This window comes from Canis aureus, chromosome 13 (genome assembly GCF_053574225.1).
Source record: "Canis aureus isolate CA01 chromosome 13, VMU_Caureus_v.1.0, whole genome shotgun sequence".
Lineage (NCBI taxonomy): Eukaryota > Metazoa > Chordata > Mammalia > Carnivora > Canidae > Canis > Canis aureus.
In genome coordinates, this window is record NC_135623.1 from 37,069,022 (window position 1) to 37,085,533 (window position 16,512).

The window sequence follows — 16,512 nt, forward strand, 5'->3', positions numbered from 1 at the left end:
AACTTACCCTACAGAATCTGAGAAGTTATTAACACACTGCTTATTTGTGGTATCCCAAATTTTAATAGTTTTATCTTCACTACACGATACAATTAGCCTCCCATCAGGCGAAAATCTGGAAAGCACAAGAAAGAAGACTGTCTTTGTGAAAGGCTTCTAACAATCACACACACTCCCTACACACACACACACACGTGCGCACACGCACACGCGCATGCGTGCACATCAGAGACCCTAGTTACCACACCATGGCCACAAAGTCATATTCTACAGCCATCTAACTAAAAATAAGCATGACAAATGACAATGACAGACCATATCAAAATATACTATATAGACCAACCAGCTTTCTTTTTTCCTTTTATTACTTGATTTAAATGACTTCGTTTTATGGCAGTTGTTCTAGGTCTTCAATTCAACTCTGCATTCCTCCTAAGCCAAGTACCTTGTTTTTTTTTTTTTAATTATTCTTTATCTCTTTCTTCTATTTTTGTCATTTTCCAGTATTATCCGTATAACCTATGAGAGCCTTTACTACTCATCCCACTAACCCTGTACCGAAGCTTTTTGGAAGAAACAGATTGACATGTTGAGGATGAAAATTAAACAATACTACCACCAAAAAAAAAAAAAAAAAAAAAAAATTGATTCCCCAAGCCTGTAACTTCCTGGACTTCAGGAGGCTGGAAATCCAGTGAATAGCTAACTTACTCAGAATTGAAGGTCCTGATTCATGGATACATCTACCTTCCACATGTCTCATTAAAAAAACAAATGAGACAATTCTCAGACATCTCATCTACTGTTTTTATGCACTCTCTTGCTTTAAGAACCTTTCTATGGTTCATTTTTTTCCCCTAAGTGATAGGGGAAAAACAGAAGAACATAAGACCAAGAAAAAAACCCCCAAAATTTTATACTATTAGGAAACTATGAACAGTATTTTTTTTTATTTTTTATTTTTTTTATTTATGATAGTCACAGAGAGAGAGAGAGAGGCAGAGAGACAGGCAGAGGGAGAAGCAGGCTCCATGCACAGGGAGCCCGACGTGGGATTCGATCCAGGGTCTCCAGGATCACGCCCTGGGCCAAAGGCAGGCGCCAAACCGCTGCGCCACCCAGGGATTCCGAACAGTATTTTTATTATTAATACTTTAGCAATAACAAAAACCAAAAAACACTTAGCTCATAGGCAGATTATGTTTCAATTTTCTTTGTACTTTTCCTCTATGCCCAGATGACTATAAAGGTCATCGATTAAGGATATGAGTTATAATTGAAGGAGTTTTTTGTTTTGTTTTGTTTTTTTTCCTTCTCTCCTACTCTCTCTGTTTTGTTTTGTTTTTGTTTTTAATTCATGAGAGGCAGAGACCTAGGCAAAGGGAGAAGCAGGCTCCATGCAGGAAGCCCAATGTGGGCCTTGATCTGGAGACTCCAGGACTACATCCTGGGCTGAAGAGAGGTGCTCAACTGCTGAGCCACCCTGGGCGTCCCCTCCCTCCCTGTTCTTAAGGCTGACCTAAAAATAATTCTTCCTGACAGAAACTTTTAATCTGTCATTTAGACTTGCCATATAAAAAAAGGGTGCACAGAAGCATAATTAAGTTCTATGTGAGGTACTTTTTAAAAAATTCCAGAAAGTAATCTTCCATGCTGGGTAGGTCAGTTTGATTTCATAATAACACAATATTTTATTAATGTTTTCCTACAGAAAATATGTGAGGAAGATCCACATATGAAGGACAGTATTATAGAAATGCTTCAAATAGATAATATGCATTTTACACAGATCCTGGGGAAGGAAAACCTACTCAGTATCCTCATGAAAATAAATTTTGCATAATAATGCAACTAATACAAGGATTCAAATTGTTTCTTAGTAAGTTATCTTTTAGAAATCATTTAATGTGAATATTTTTAAAAGTATTTCTAAGAGATTATTTGATTTTTATATTTTAAGAAAGCAATGATGAAAGAATGGTTAATAAAATAGAATGCCTAGACTGAAAACAAAGCCTAATAATACTCACCCTTTGACATTACTGGTCAAATACCACCAACTCCATTATTGTCATTACCCTGCCTACATTTACTGAGTACATATGTCTTAGAATAGTTCCTAATACATTACCTATAGCAACTCACTTAATCCTCCAGATAATCCTATAAAACAGGTGCTACTGGTAGCCTCAATCTACGGGTGAATGTACCCAGCCACATTAAGGATCAGTAAACGGCCGGAGTCACACAGCCAGGAAGATTTGAACCAGACAGTCTGGCTCCACAGCCAAACCTCTCAGCCATTCTGCTTAAGTACCTGACAGAAAAGACACTTTCTTCAACTGGCTAAATGATTTAGAGCACAGTTCAGTGTGGCTTCTGGGTAACCACAGCAAACCCTAGAATGAAGGGAAACCATGTGGTAAGTGCTCTCAGGAGGCTATGTGACTGGGCTCTGACAGGCTAGCGGCTGGACTAGGCTTTATTTTTTTTAATTAATTTATTTATTTATTTATGATAGTCACAGAGAGAGAGAGAGAGGCAGAGACACAGGCAGAGGGAGAAGCAGGCTCCATGCACCAGGAGCCCGATGTGGGATTCGATCCCGGGTCTCCAGGATCGCACCCTGGGCCAAAGGCAGGTGCCAAACCGCTGCGCCACCCAGGGATCCCCTGGACTAGGCTTTAATAAAAACCTGTCTGTGTTGCCATACGCTGTCAGTGTCCTTGAGGAGTTTATGGGGTAGATATTCATTCATTCATTCATATATTTACTGTGTACCTGCCAAGACCTCAGTCAGCACTAGGCATCGTCCTGGGTAATGGAGACAGAGTGGTGAATGAGACTGGTAAGATTCCTGCCCACATGAGGTTTTCATTCTAGAAAGGGCACACAGATAATATCATTTTAGATAGTGCTAAGAGTCTGTCACAGAAAGGTGCCAATTCGTCAGCGGAAGTTCCATGGGAGCAACAGGATTTTAAAGAAACTAGTAAATAAGGAAAAGGAGGCAGCTTGGCTGGCTAGAAATTCATCCTGAGCAGGAGGAGCTAGAGGCCGGGAGAATTTCCGGTGCTAACCAGATGAAGGGGATGAGAATGGTAGGTAAGTAGAGAGTGAAGGAGGTGCTTGAGAAGAACCTGGTGTAGGGCGGGGGCTCTACTCCCAGCTCAACACAACCAAAGGCGTGCTCAGGCTTAAGGCTGTTTCCCTCCCCTGGAAATAGGTGAGCACCAATAAAACAGGCTTCTCTTGGTCCTGACTTTGGTCAGGAAAGAATCGTCCTTTCCTTTGTCAGGGCTTACACGTCTAACTGGGTTATTACTTTTAAGAATGTTAAGAGGATATAACATTTCTGCTGAGACATCAACAGATTTCTACCTAATTCAGCACCACGTAACTACCTTTTAAAACCTTTAGAGAAAAAAAAATAATAAAAAATAAATAAATAAAATAAAACCTCTAGAGAGGGGCACCTGGGTGGCTCAGTCAGTTAAGCATCTGCCTTTGGTTTGGGTTGTGATCTCAGTGTCCTGGGATCAAGCCCTGCATCGGGCTCCCTGTTGAATGGGGAGTCTGCTTCTACCTCTCCCTTTGCCCCTCCCCCAGCTTGTGCCCCTCCCCCAGCTTGTGCCCTCTCTCTCTCTCTCTCTCTCTCAAATAAATAAAATCTTTTTTAAAAAATTAAAAAATAAAACTTCTACAGAGTGTGTCACTGAGAAGGACATCGTATTAGTCAATAGTGACTAATGGATTAGCACACATGAACTGTCTGCACACATGAACTGTATCCAGGAAATTAACTCAGCTACTATTCAATCTCTTAAACATACTGATACTCATTTGAGAGAATCAGGAAATTAGTGAACTTCTTTCTAGAACAAACGGTTCACAAGTCCCTGAGAATAGCCCAATTGTATAACAGGATTTCTTTAACTTGTAATCTATGGAGTTTCTGAAACTGCATGTAAGATTGTATTATTATATGCACAGCCATAGGGTTATCCCCTCATTAGAGAGCCAAAGGGGTCCATGAACCATGAGAAGTTTCAAAATGCTTTCATAAGAATTCAAAATTTTCCTTTGGAAATTTATTATCATGGGAATGAATATTCTATAAAAAGACAATTCCAGGCCTCGAGGGTCTGACACCAAACAGAGTAGGTGTCTGTTCCATTAAGAAACAAATCATTAGTAACCGGTACTCTGAAGCCAGCAGCTATTCAATAGGACGGGGAAGCAGTAAAAATAAGTGGAAATAACACTGCCCTGTCAGTACACGGTCCTGAATTCTAGGGCCAATTCTGCAACTGCCCAGCTATGTAACCTTATAAAATTCAAAACCACACCGGCCACCGTTTTCTATTTGTATAATGAGGGAGTTTGGATTGCATTCAGACCTAAACTTTCACAGACTCATTTAAAAAAAAAAAAAAATACACTGGCAGTCTCAGAGTTTACTTTGGTGGGATTTTGTGTTTGTATACTGAAGGTGAAGTTCAAGGCAATAAACACAACATTTATGTTTTTTTTTTTAAGTGCTGGTCAGCATCAGAAGGGAATCCATCTGTTAATGGCAGTAACAGGATTCATTCCTACAGCCGCTGAGAGACAAAAAGCAGATGAAAGAGATATAAAAAGATTTAACTATGCCATGAAACATACTAATTATTTTTTGGGTCATTTACCATTTATATGCCCAGACTTCTCTCCTGGGATCTCCACCCACAAGTACGACTGCCTACTGGGCATCTCCTCTTGGATATCCTGCAGGCACCTCCAACTCTAAACTTGTCCAATTCTGAACTCATCGTCTTTTTTCCTCAAACTGCTCCTTCTCCAGTGTTCCTTTTCTCAGTACTTTCTAACAGGCCAGAAACCTAGGAGTCACACTTCGTGCCTCTTTCCCCCCTTAACCCCCCACCCCACACACACACACTCTCCAATCAATTATCAGGCTCTGTCTCTTCAAACCATTAAGGGAACTAATGTCTTCCCTCCTCTACAGGCAATAAAAGTGATCTTTAAACATTAAATTAAAAAAATAAAAAAAAAATAAACATTAAATCAAATTTCTCTGATTAAAACATTTTGATGATTTTGCATTTCCCCTGGGAAAAAGCCTGGCATCCTTACCACTACTTGCCAGGTCCTCCAGAGTCAGCCCTCCTGTCTCTGCATCACCCTACTTACTCTTCCTGGGACACACGCCTTTCCTCTCAGGTCCTTGCTCCTGCCTCAGGAAGTTTCCTCCGTGCTATTCCCTGTGCCTCAAATGCTGCCCCCTACTCTTTACCTAGTTTAAAATACTTAAAAGGATTTTACTCATTCAGCAAGTCTCTGCTCAGTGTCACTTCCACAGGAAGTCTTCCGGGCCACCCCCACCCCCAGGTTAGTTCCTCAGTGTGTATTCTTAGAGCAGCTCATCTTCACACTTAGGTCACACCAAGCATTCTGTTCACTTCTCCAAAAGACGTAAGCTCCAAGAAGACAGAAACCACATCTGTCTCATTTACTGTTGCACCCCCAGACACAGTATATGGCACTGAGTAGGCCTTTAGTAAATATTTAAGGTAGTAAAAAAAAAAAAAATTTAAAGAGAATTGGGGGCAGCCCGGGTGGCTCAGCAGTTTAGCGCTGCCTTAGCCCAGGGCGTGATCCTGGAGACCCGGGATCGAGTCCCACGTCGGGCTCCCTGCATGGAGCCTGCTTCTCCCTCTGCCTGTGTCTCTGCCTCTCTGTTTCTCAAATAAATAAATAAAATCTTAAAAAAAAAAAAAAAAAGAGAGAGAGAGAGAGAGAATTGGGCCCAGTTTAATATTATAGCCAATGAAAGCTGATGTCTTTGCAATTTGGGGGTGCCTGGGTGGTTCAGGGATGGAGCCACACATCAGGCTCCTTGCTCAGGGGAGAGCCTGCTTCTTCCTCTCTCTCTGCCTGCTGCTTTGCCTACTGGTGCTCACTCTCTGTCAAATAAAAAAAAATAAAATGTTAAAAAAATTTTTTGTAATTTGTTATGCAGTGTGAATATATCGAATGACACTTAACTGTATACTTTAAAAGGTTAAAATGGTAAGCTCTATCTACCACTATAAAGAAAAACCTCTGCAATTCAGATGGTCAAAGATCACTTGTAACCACCACCACCAACTGAAAATTAAAGGCAGATTTTTTTCCCCTAAAAATTAATACTGGAAAAGCAATAATGTTGGAAAAGTTGTCTCAATAGGCTGTACTTATTTTTGATGGAGGATACCACAAAAAAGCATGTTATCCTAGAGTATACATTATTTTTAAGAACACAGGGCTATAATAATTTTACCTATTAAAAAAATTCTTTGCCACTGGAAAGAGATAGTATTTTCTCACCTACACATATATTTCAAATGATAAATGTTTTCTTCATTACTCATTAAAGAAAAACCAGATGTTAAAAAATGGGAAATACAGTAAGCAAAAAAAAGTCCATAGTCTCATCACTCAAAATCACACTTAACATTGCATGTATGATAGCTACTTTATCTATTATACTGTAATCATGAGTTCTGAAATTTGCCCTCCCTCCCTCACATAAACATTTTCATGTCATTACTTGCCTATAGACCTCCTTTAATGCTACATGATCGTCTAAATTTACTTAACTAGCTTTCTTTATTTGGAAAATTGGTTCTTTCCAATATATCACCATTATAAACTATACTGAAAGCAGTATCTTTGAATACAAAGCTTTTTCTTCTGCACACAAAAGAGTATGTACTTAGAATATATTTCTAATTGTGAAGTCACTGCAACAAAGACACCTGATATATTTTGCAAATTCATTTTCTAAAAAGACTACTAATCTATGTTTAAAAGCATTAATATATTTCCCAATAGAGAGCATATCTTGAAAATATTTCTGTGGATTAAAATGTACGATCATAAACAACGGTTACCCCAAAGAACATAGTTAGCTAGTCATCACTTCTTAAGTGAATAGACACCATCTCTATGCCACATAGAGAAAGACTAGGCTCCAAGGACAAACTTATGATAAGTACTAAGCACAGACAGACACAGAATTTTAATTATTAAAGTCCATGCCATACTTTTAAAATTCAAATATTAAAGGGAAAAACACTTGCTCTGCTGACCCTCTATACTCATCTAAATAAACTGCCTATGTATTAGAAGGAAGAGTAATATCACTTGAACATTTTTTTAAGATTTTATTTATTTACTCATGAAAGACAGAGAGAGAGAGAGAGAGAGAGAGAAAGGCAGAGACACAGGCAGAGGGAGAAGCAGCTCCATGCAGGGAGCCCGACGTGGGACTCGATCCTGGGTCCCCAGGATCACACCCTGAGCCGAAGGCAGGCGCCAAACCACTGAGCCACCCAGGGATCCCCACTTGGACAAATGTTAATGTTTTAGTTGTTCAATTCATCTGAAAATTTTGTAAATGTATGGTATGCAATAAAGATCCCACTTTATATTCTTTTAAACAGAAATCGAATTATCTTAACTATTTATTAAATAGTCCATCCACTTCCTCACTGATTGGAAATACCATCTATCATAAGCATACATGCAACTGCTTTTAGACTTTCTGTGACTTATCTTCCTAATACTATACTATTATCACCATATTTTAACTTCTATAATTTTATACTGTGTTCTGACAGCTGGTTGGACAAGTTTCTTCTCAATTTTTTCCTTGTCATTTTTTTCTTGGCTATTCTTGCACATATAACTCATCCATATGAATTCTGAAATTGGCTTGGTAGGCTCCACTAAATTCCTTTGGCAGAACTTCTAGACAGAGGGAGTAATGGTTATCAGACTTACTCTCCTACTAAAAACAATCATACAACTGGGGAAAATATATGAAGTAACTGTTTTTAGGCCCTGGAGAAGAGACAGCACAGGGTTGCGAATCTTGAGAGATAGATCATATGTGATGAGCACCAAATCTATCCCAGATTTATACCTAGGAGCATTTTCCAAACCACAGCTTAAGGATGTAGAGCCCAAAGATACAGTAGCAGTCTGACTGGGCAGATGACACAGAAATCAGAATTCAGAACTGGCCTACAGGGCTGGAATATTGAAGGCAGGATGTGAGTGAGAGAGGAGCTATGAAGAGCAGAAACCCCCTCCAAAAAAACATGCCTCCAAGCCCCCTTGAGTCTGGTCAAATACAAAGTTTCTTATGCTCTGGGCAGCAAGGCTCAGCAGAGAAAAACCAAGAGCTGGAGATGAAGAAGTGAACAAAGATGCCAGAGGTTACAATACTGAGAGGTGTTCAAGTTCTCAGACTTTGCTAAACACTTCAGGCATTTGTTTGAAGCCCTAGAAAGGCCACTAGTACTACAGCACAAATGTAAAGACTACTCTGGTTCCACTTTAAAGTAGCTTAAGTCCAAGCCTCAAGAGAATCTAGCTGAGCCAGCAGAAAGTTAAGTGCTTACCAGAAGAAAACTCAACATTTTTCTTTTAGAGATGATAAAGTAATCCATATTCTCAAATACTTCGCAATGTTTGGGCCCACAATTTAAAAAAAATCACAAGACATACAAAGAAGCAGAGAATCTAGACCCAGATGGGACAGAGATGTTAGAATTAGCAGACAAAAACTTTAAAACAATTAATATAAATATGTTCAGGATTTAAAGGACACGATGGGCATAATGAGCAAACAAATGGGGAATCTCATCAGAGACACTGATAAGCTTATAGTAGATAAGACACTCCAGAAACAAAAATGCCAGGGAAGCTGAAGAAAGGCCAATAGAAAGTATGCAAACTGAAGTGCAAAGAGAAAAAGTTTGAGAAAATGAGCAAAGCTTCAATAACCATGGGATGATATCCAGATTCAACATATGTGAATTTGGAATCCCAGAAAGAGATGAGAAAGAAATGAGGGCAGAAAAATAAATGAAGAATAAACACAATTTTTCCAAATGTGATAAAAATATCAATCCATATATCCACATCATCCCATAAGCCATGAGAAAAATATACAAAACCATACGTAGGCTCATCATGGTCAAATTGCTTAAAAAAAAAAAAAAAAAAAAGACAAGACCTAGAGTACTAAGAGTAGCAAAGAAAAAACAGATACATTACATACAGAGGAATAACAATACAAATGACTACTACCTTCACATAAAAAAACTGCAAAGTAGAAAGTAGTGAGAAGACATCCCCTAAGTGCTAAAAGAAAAAATTATCCACTAAATTAGAAATCTACATCTCAGCAAAAATATCCTTTAAAAAGGATAAACAAGAAGAGAGAATTCATCACCAGGAGAAATTCATCACTACAAGAAATAGTACCTGAAGTTTTTTTTAGGCTGAAGGGAAACGATAACAGATGGAAACTTGGATCTACCTACACAAAAGAATAGAGTACTAGAAAAGGTAATTAAGAAGGCAGATGTACAGACCTTTTTGTTTCTTATTTTCTTTAAAAGAAAATGGCTGCTTGATGTTTTGTGGGCTCATAACATATACAGAAGTAAAACTGTCAACTGTCAATAGTTGGGTAAATGGAGAAAGATTTTTTAAGTTCTCACATTAAAACTTTTTTTAAGATTTTATTTATTTATTCACGAGAGACAGAGAGAGAGAGGCAGAGACACAGGAGGAGGGAGAAGCAGGCTCCATGCAGAGAGCCTGACGTGGGACTCGATCCTGGGACCCCAGGATCATGCCCTGGGCCGAAGGCAGGTACTCAACCACTGAGCCACCCAGGCATCCCTCACATTAAAACTTTTATAAGGATATAGACTATAACCTCTAGAGGTTGCTACTAAATAAAATCCAAGACAAAGAGCAAAGCTAAAAAGCCCAAAGAGGAGATAAAATGGAATACTAAGAAACAATCAATCTGAAAAAAATGGAGGAAAAAGTAAACAAATGAGACAAGTAGAAAACACAGAGTAAGAATGCAGACTTACACCTAATTATAGGAAGAGTTACATAAATATAAATGGGTTATGCTCTCCAATTAAATGGCAGAGATTTTCAGACCCAAATGCTTAGAAACAGTTTCCCTCTGATAGCTAAATACATAAAGCACATTCAATGGATGATAGCAGTTACCTGTAGTAGCAACCCCAAACACTGTGTGCAATTGTGTGAAATGACTTGTGAACACAACCTAAAGGTGACTCCAGTATAATCCACAGGAGAAAAAACTGGAACGTGAGGGTAGTTGATAGGTGACATTAACTGACACTTTATATTCATTCACTTGTTTTTAATTTTCACAAAGACTCTATGAGGAAAGTACCTTTGATACTCATTTTATAGGGGAGCAGACCAAGGCCCAGAGAGATTGAAATCATGTTCCCAGGATCACATGCCAGTGAGCCCATGCTCTTAACCACCCTGTACTGCCTCTCAGCTGAATCTAACCAATTATACTGCTGCACTTGAAAGGTACTAGGTCACCCAAGAGGAGGTGCCCAGCAACCGTAAATGGCAAGACTAGTCAATGTGTCTCCTGCCTGGCCCCGGGGGAGGAAGTACCTGACCAGTTGATCATGCAATTTCCTTGGCAGGTGTGTGCACATGGCAGAGATGGCCCCATCACATGACCCAACCCTGAGGAAGCTATTCATCAAGATATTTTTTCAACAAACTTCCTTGCTTTATAGTTCCAGGGCCCATCGACAAAGTCAGCAAAGTAGGAAAGCCCTGACTGAAGCACACAAATATTCTAGTCCCTTTGAAAGTTAGCATTGTTATCATAAATAAGTAAATTGGCATCTGGGTTATGTTTCGGGCTCTCCTAAGTTTATTAAGCATGACTCAGTGCCCCCAGAACATTCTCATCTCTGAGTAAAAAGTGAAAATAGCACTTCTGGACCTTCACACCTTTGGAAGAAAGTCCTAGACTGGGCTGGCCCTGGCAAGGCTAAATGCTCACAGGAAGTTGCACAAACAATGGAGACAGGCTGGGTCTAAGTGGGCCCCCTGAACACTCCTGTTGTCAAACTACAATAGCATGAGCCAAGAAAAAAGATGATAATAAATGCATGAGCAAGAATCTCTAAGCATGTTGTAGGGCATATACATGGAGAGTTGCCAAAGAGATGAGATCCTTATTCATTAAATTTAACCAAATTATTTATCAAAGAACATTTCCCCCAGGGAGGCCTCTGCAGAGTTTCACATGAATCACTCATGCCAGTTAGAAAACAACTGATTAAAAAAGAGAAAGAGAGAGAAGAAAAAAGAAAACCATTTCAGAACAAGGTACCAGCGAGATAAAGGCATTCCAATGAGACCAGGTGAGCTCAGTATGAAATTATCAATCTGAACAGGGATTGGCCAAAATGGGGAAAGAAAGATAGTGAAGCCCCATAAACATTCTCCATCACAATGAGCATATACAGTCCTCTTATATTTGATATACAAAATCCACAAAAATGACTCTTCCTTGAAAAAGTCCATGAAAACTCCCACCTAAGCTACCTGCACACCTCTCACTGATCCATTCAAGCCATATTTTTGCACAAATCCTCTGAGCCTTCCCCACCCTATACTGACACTGCAGTGCTTCTCACACTGTATGACTCCCAACACTCTTCCCTGTTGTTGGGAGATGGCTCACTGGCTCCCTCCCTTCAGTCAAAGTCACCTGAGCAGGGGCACCTGGGTTGGGTGGCTCAGTGGTTGAGCATCTACCTTTGGCTCAGGTCATGATCCCAGGGTCCTGGGATCGAGTCCCACATCAGGCTCCTTGCAGAGGGCTCCTTGCTTCCTCTGCCTATGTCTCTGCCTCTCTTTCTGTGTGTCTCTCGTGAATAAATAAATAAAATCTTTAAAACAAACAAACACAAAGTCATCTGAGCAGAGATGCCTTCCCTGAGCTATATGTAAAAGCGCACCTTCCAACCCTACTACTCTCTAACTTGTTACCCTATAGTATTTTTTTCAGAGCACAAGCACATATCATTAACATATTTTGTAATTGTCCACCTTCCATGTGTAGAAGGAACTCTACAAGACTGGGAATTTTGTTTTGCTTTCTATGATATCTACAGAATTTAGCACAAGGCCTCTCAAGAGAATACACTATGAATAAAATATTGTCATTCAAAGTCTAATAGGGAAGAGAATCCTAAGCAGACAGATCTCATCAACAGGATAACGCGGTGGCATAAAGGACTTATAATAAGCTTGGCCTGTGAGAGTCAGAAACATTTCCTGGGGGGAGAGAGGCAGGGTGGGACTGTGAGGGGAGGGTAGATGCAGGGGCATTCCAGGCAGGGCAGGCAGCATGTGGAAGAGCCACAGAACATAACAGAACATCTCACACAGGAACTCTGTGGAGCTGCAAGGAGGGGATGGTGACAGGGACAAAAGACAAGGCTGTAACAGGAAGGCAGAGCAGCATGCCAGAGCAAGGAGTCACTGACTGGTTCTGACCTGAAGAGCAGTATGACCAGATTCGCATTTCACAAAGGTCTCCGTGGAGACAGTAGAGCAGTGGTGGTAGGGGTGGGGTGTGGAGAATGAAGGCAAATCTGTAGAGAGGAAGAACATTTAGGAGATTACTGCAAAGGTCTCTGCAAGGGCCCTTGATGCTAAAAGCTAAGACGATGGCACTGGGGATGAACAGAAAGCAGGTGTCTTGAGTGCACATCACTGGATGCAACAATATCTCCCACTTTTCCAAAAATGTGGCTCCATCCACTATCACATCTTATAGAAAGTACCTCTAAAAAAAAAAAAAAAGTGAGAGTTTTTGAGGCCCATTTCTCACACATGCATACATGCAACACACATAAACACATCTAGCAAAACCAGGTAGGACCGTGTCCAGAAACCACACCAAGTAATAAGGTAGCAACTCTTTCTTTCTCCACTCACTGCTCTGCTGTCCCCTGAGTCAGCATCTTTGTCAGGTGGGCTCTTTGCCTACAGTGTCCCGCAGCAGCCACAGGCTTAAATAAGTCTACGAGGCGCCTGGCTGGCTCAGCTGGAAGAGTATGTGACTCTTGATCTCAGAGTTATGAGTTCAAGCCCCATGTGGAGTTCAGAGATTACTAAAATAAATAAATAAACTTAAAAAGAAAAAGGTAAAAATCGCAAGGGAAAGGCCTCCAACGAGACTCACTAACACCCACGGGCAGGAGATGCCCTGTTCCGGATGGCAAGCCTGAGCTCCACACCCTGTGACAGCAGAGACTAACATGGGGGGGGGGGCTGCCCGGGGGGGGGGGGGGGGGGCTGGTTCCTCAGGGATGACCCAGGCACCGCCACGGGAAAACAGAACAGATGCGGGCAGACGCCGTGGCCTTCTCTGATTCCTTGAGGGGGACATTTGCAGGTGCTTTTCCCTAATTCCTGAGTTCCTCCCCGAGTGATGTTGCCCCACCGGAGGACTGGCCAACTCCTGGCAGCACTCAGTTCTGAGCACAGTCTTCCTCACGCTCCCAACAGGCCATGTGAGGAGCCTCCTTACCGTCCCCTCCCACGGAGATGGAGAGCCGTACACTACCTTGCCCAGGGGTCATGATGCAGCCCAGGGAGGCCCACGAGCCCTGGGCCTGCTCACGCCAACCCTCTAAAGCAGCCGTGCTGTGGGAGGTAAGACCAATCGGTGGAGAGCTCGGGAACGACGGTGCTTCCTCCCCATTCCAAGCCCTCCAGCATCTCCGGGTCCCTTGGAGGATGAAATCCACAGTCTTCTTCGTGACATCCATGACCCTGAGCCTTCCACACCTTCTTCCCACACCCCCGCTCCAGCCAACCCGCATCCCACTTTACTTCCTGGGCCTGGCAACAGCTGAATAATTAACGTTCTCAGAGCACAAAACGTTTTCCCAGGCCGCAGTGCCTACTCCTGCTGCTCCCGTCTGCGAATGGCTTGCCACCCCTCCTCCCCACGTGGCAAGACACCGCTGCTTCTTCCTCCCCTGCCCATCACACGGTGCTGGGCCTGAAATGTCTCCCCCGGCTTGGCTTTTCCTCACACAGGCCTGGTTCAGTGCCCCACCGCACACTCTCTCATCCCCTTGTCCATCATCTTCCCATAGGACACATTATTTTATAATTATATCTATTTTCATTCCATTGAACTATAAAACATAAAAGCTCCTTGAGGCTCCGACTGCGGTTTTTATCTCTCCCTAACACGCAGCACGGATATGTGGTACGCAGCAGTGCTATGCTCATTAAATGAATATTCTCAAGACCAGAATTGTACACTATTGGCAACCTTTTCAACCTTCATAAGTTCTCCTGCCTTATATTAGCGATACCTTTTCTTTTGCATGTATAATATACATAGATGATTCAGGACCAGGGCAAGGAATAAAACACTCCTAGAATTTACTACAGGAAGAATTTTCTCCTATCTGAACAACTTGAGAGGATTCCTTTTTGTTGTTAGAACATGAAAATATGTGAAATCATCCCATTAATACCTTGGCTGCAGGAAACCCAGGCTAAAGCTGCCAGGCTTTAGCACTAACCGAGGTTACACGGTTCTAGACAGAATCGTCTCTTCATTCCCCCCATTGTATGACAGTTACTATAAAGCACCTTAAGTTATTTTGGGAAGGAAATAGAGCCACATAGGACACACTAGATAATTAATGGCTCTCATTCGATGTTTTTGCTTCCTGAAGAAGGTAACAGAAACCAATGTCTTTGCCAAACATGTTTAGAGTCTGTTCCAGTGGGAGCTAAATAATGACTCCCAGTCTCCGGCCTAGTCTCCTGTGCCTCTGTCAGTTCTCCGGGTCTGATCCACTGGATGGTAGATCTCTGTTCCCAACATCATTTCATAAATAAATACAAATGATTTGACCGGCCTCTTGGGACCATCACACGTTACCTCCTCAGGTGGGAAAAAATGATCAACTCAAGTTACACAATGTTTTTAAAAATGAAACAAGATTGAAATGTCCAATGATGAGGATGAGGATGATGGCTAAGATTTAACTAGTGATTACTCAGTGGGAAGCATGATTCTAAATACTCCATGTATATTTACTCATTTAAATACCATGACAACCTATGCAGCGGGTTACTCTTATCATCAGGCTACTGTTACGTACAGGTAAGAAAACTAAGGCAGTGAGAAGTTAGGTCACTTTCCAAAAGGTCACACAGCTGCTAAGTGGTGGGGCTGGAATTTTAACCTATATATTTAGGTCCCAGGCCCATGTTCTTGACCACACAGCAAGGTGGCATATATAGAAATAAGACTGAGATGGCCAGAGCCAAAAGTAAGTGAGACCTTTAGAAGAAAAAAGAAACTACTGACTAAAAGTATGACCTTCGGTCTATCTCTTTTATTCCTAGACTCATTACCGTAGATTATAATCAACACCTGAACAATAATGTCCCACTGAGAGCATGATGAGAGGAGTGTGGGACATAAGGCAACACAGAGCTGGGCTCCCACTCCCCCTCCAGCGCATCCTAGCTGGGGATGCCGGGCACGTTGTTTCACACAGAATGCACAAAGTCTGCTTGTTGCAGGCTTTGCAGACTCTCCCCCAGTGACCATGACTATGCCAGTCCCCTTCTTTTAAGGGCTGTCCTCTCTCTCCACCTCCAGGATGCATGGTTGGTATGGACTCAGCTGGCTGGGATACTGGTCTCAGGGGCCTGGTTCACCTGAGACAACCACAGTATCTCACTGCCTGGGGAAGGGATGGGCACAAGATCCAAGCTGGGAGCTGCCCCTGGTACTTTCCTAACTGGAGGAGGAGAAGTTTTTCCTGTCCAGTTACAAAGCTGTGAGGACTTCAGCCTCAGTTCCAGGGTATTTGAGAAAATAGAGAGGCCATATAGAGGATTAGAGAGAGACTGTGGGCATCGCAGACCCTGGTTCTAGGGGCCCCCGCTCTATTCCAAGGTAACCAAACATCAGTCAATTAGCCACCCTGAGAGAAGAAAAAGAATTTCTCTAGGTTTCTATCACTTTCAACTAGACAAGCTTTAACCTGAACTCTGAAACTCAGTTCCCTCCTCTGCAAAATGGGGAAAATAAAACAATAGCCCAACCCTCCCAGGGCAGCTGGGGAAATATCTGAAGTACTTTGCCAGCGTGTCTGAAGAACAGAAAAGGCTCCGTGGCTATTAGCTCTTGTCCCAACAGCCTACCGCCAAAGACTGTGGAGTCATTCTCAGTTTCTCTCTGTCACATCCAATACATGACAGTAAGTTCTGTTGGTCCCTCATACTACATCTGTCACCCAACCACTTCTCGAAATCTCCACTGCTACCACCCTGGTCCCAGTAAGGATGTGAACTACTACCCATAACCTCCTAACGACGCCCCCTCCCCCTGCTTCTGCCCTGACTCTGACAGCCTGTTCTCCACACAGCAGTCAGAGCAATCCCATTCAGGTGTCGGTCAGAGATGAACACGCTCCAGGGGCATCCCATCTCCCTGAGAGTAGATGGCAACCTCTGCCCATCTGGCTGCAGCCTCGCTCTGGGCTCTCCTCCTTCCCCACACTCTGCTCCACAATAGCCTTCTTGCTTGTGCTCCAACAGTCA

General features: G+C 42.0%; 1 protein-coding gene across 9 annotated transcripts in view; it reads right to left on the bottom strand.

The window, feature by feature from the left end:
- The window catches only part of POC1B (POC1 centriolar protein B), a 95,157-nt gene that overhangs the window by 52,559 nt on the left and 26,086 nt on the right, over positions 1–16,512 (bottom strand). For all 9 annotated transcript variants that reach the window (XR_013350679.1, XM_077845762.1, XM_077845758.1 and 6 more), the window contains one exon: positions 8–115. Coding sequence is in view for 8 of the 9 variants with exons in the window: in XM_077845762.1 (XP_077701888.1) it covers positions 8–115 (108 nt within the window). In the remaining variant the exon portion in view is untranslated. The remainder of the gene's footprint in view (positions 1–7; positions 116–16,512) is intronic.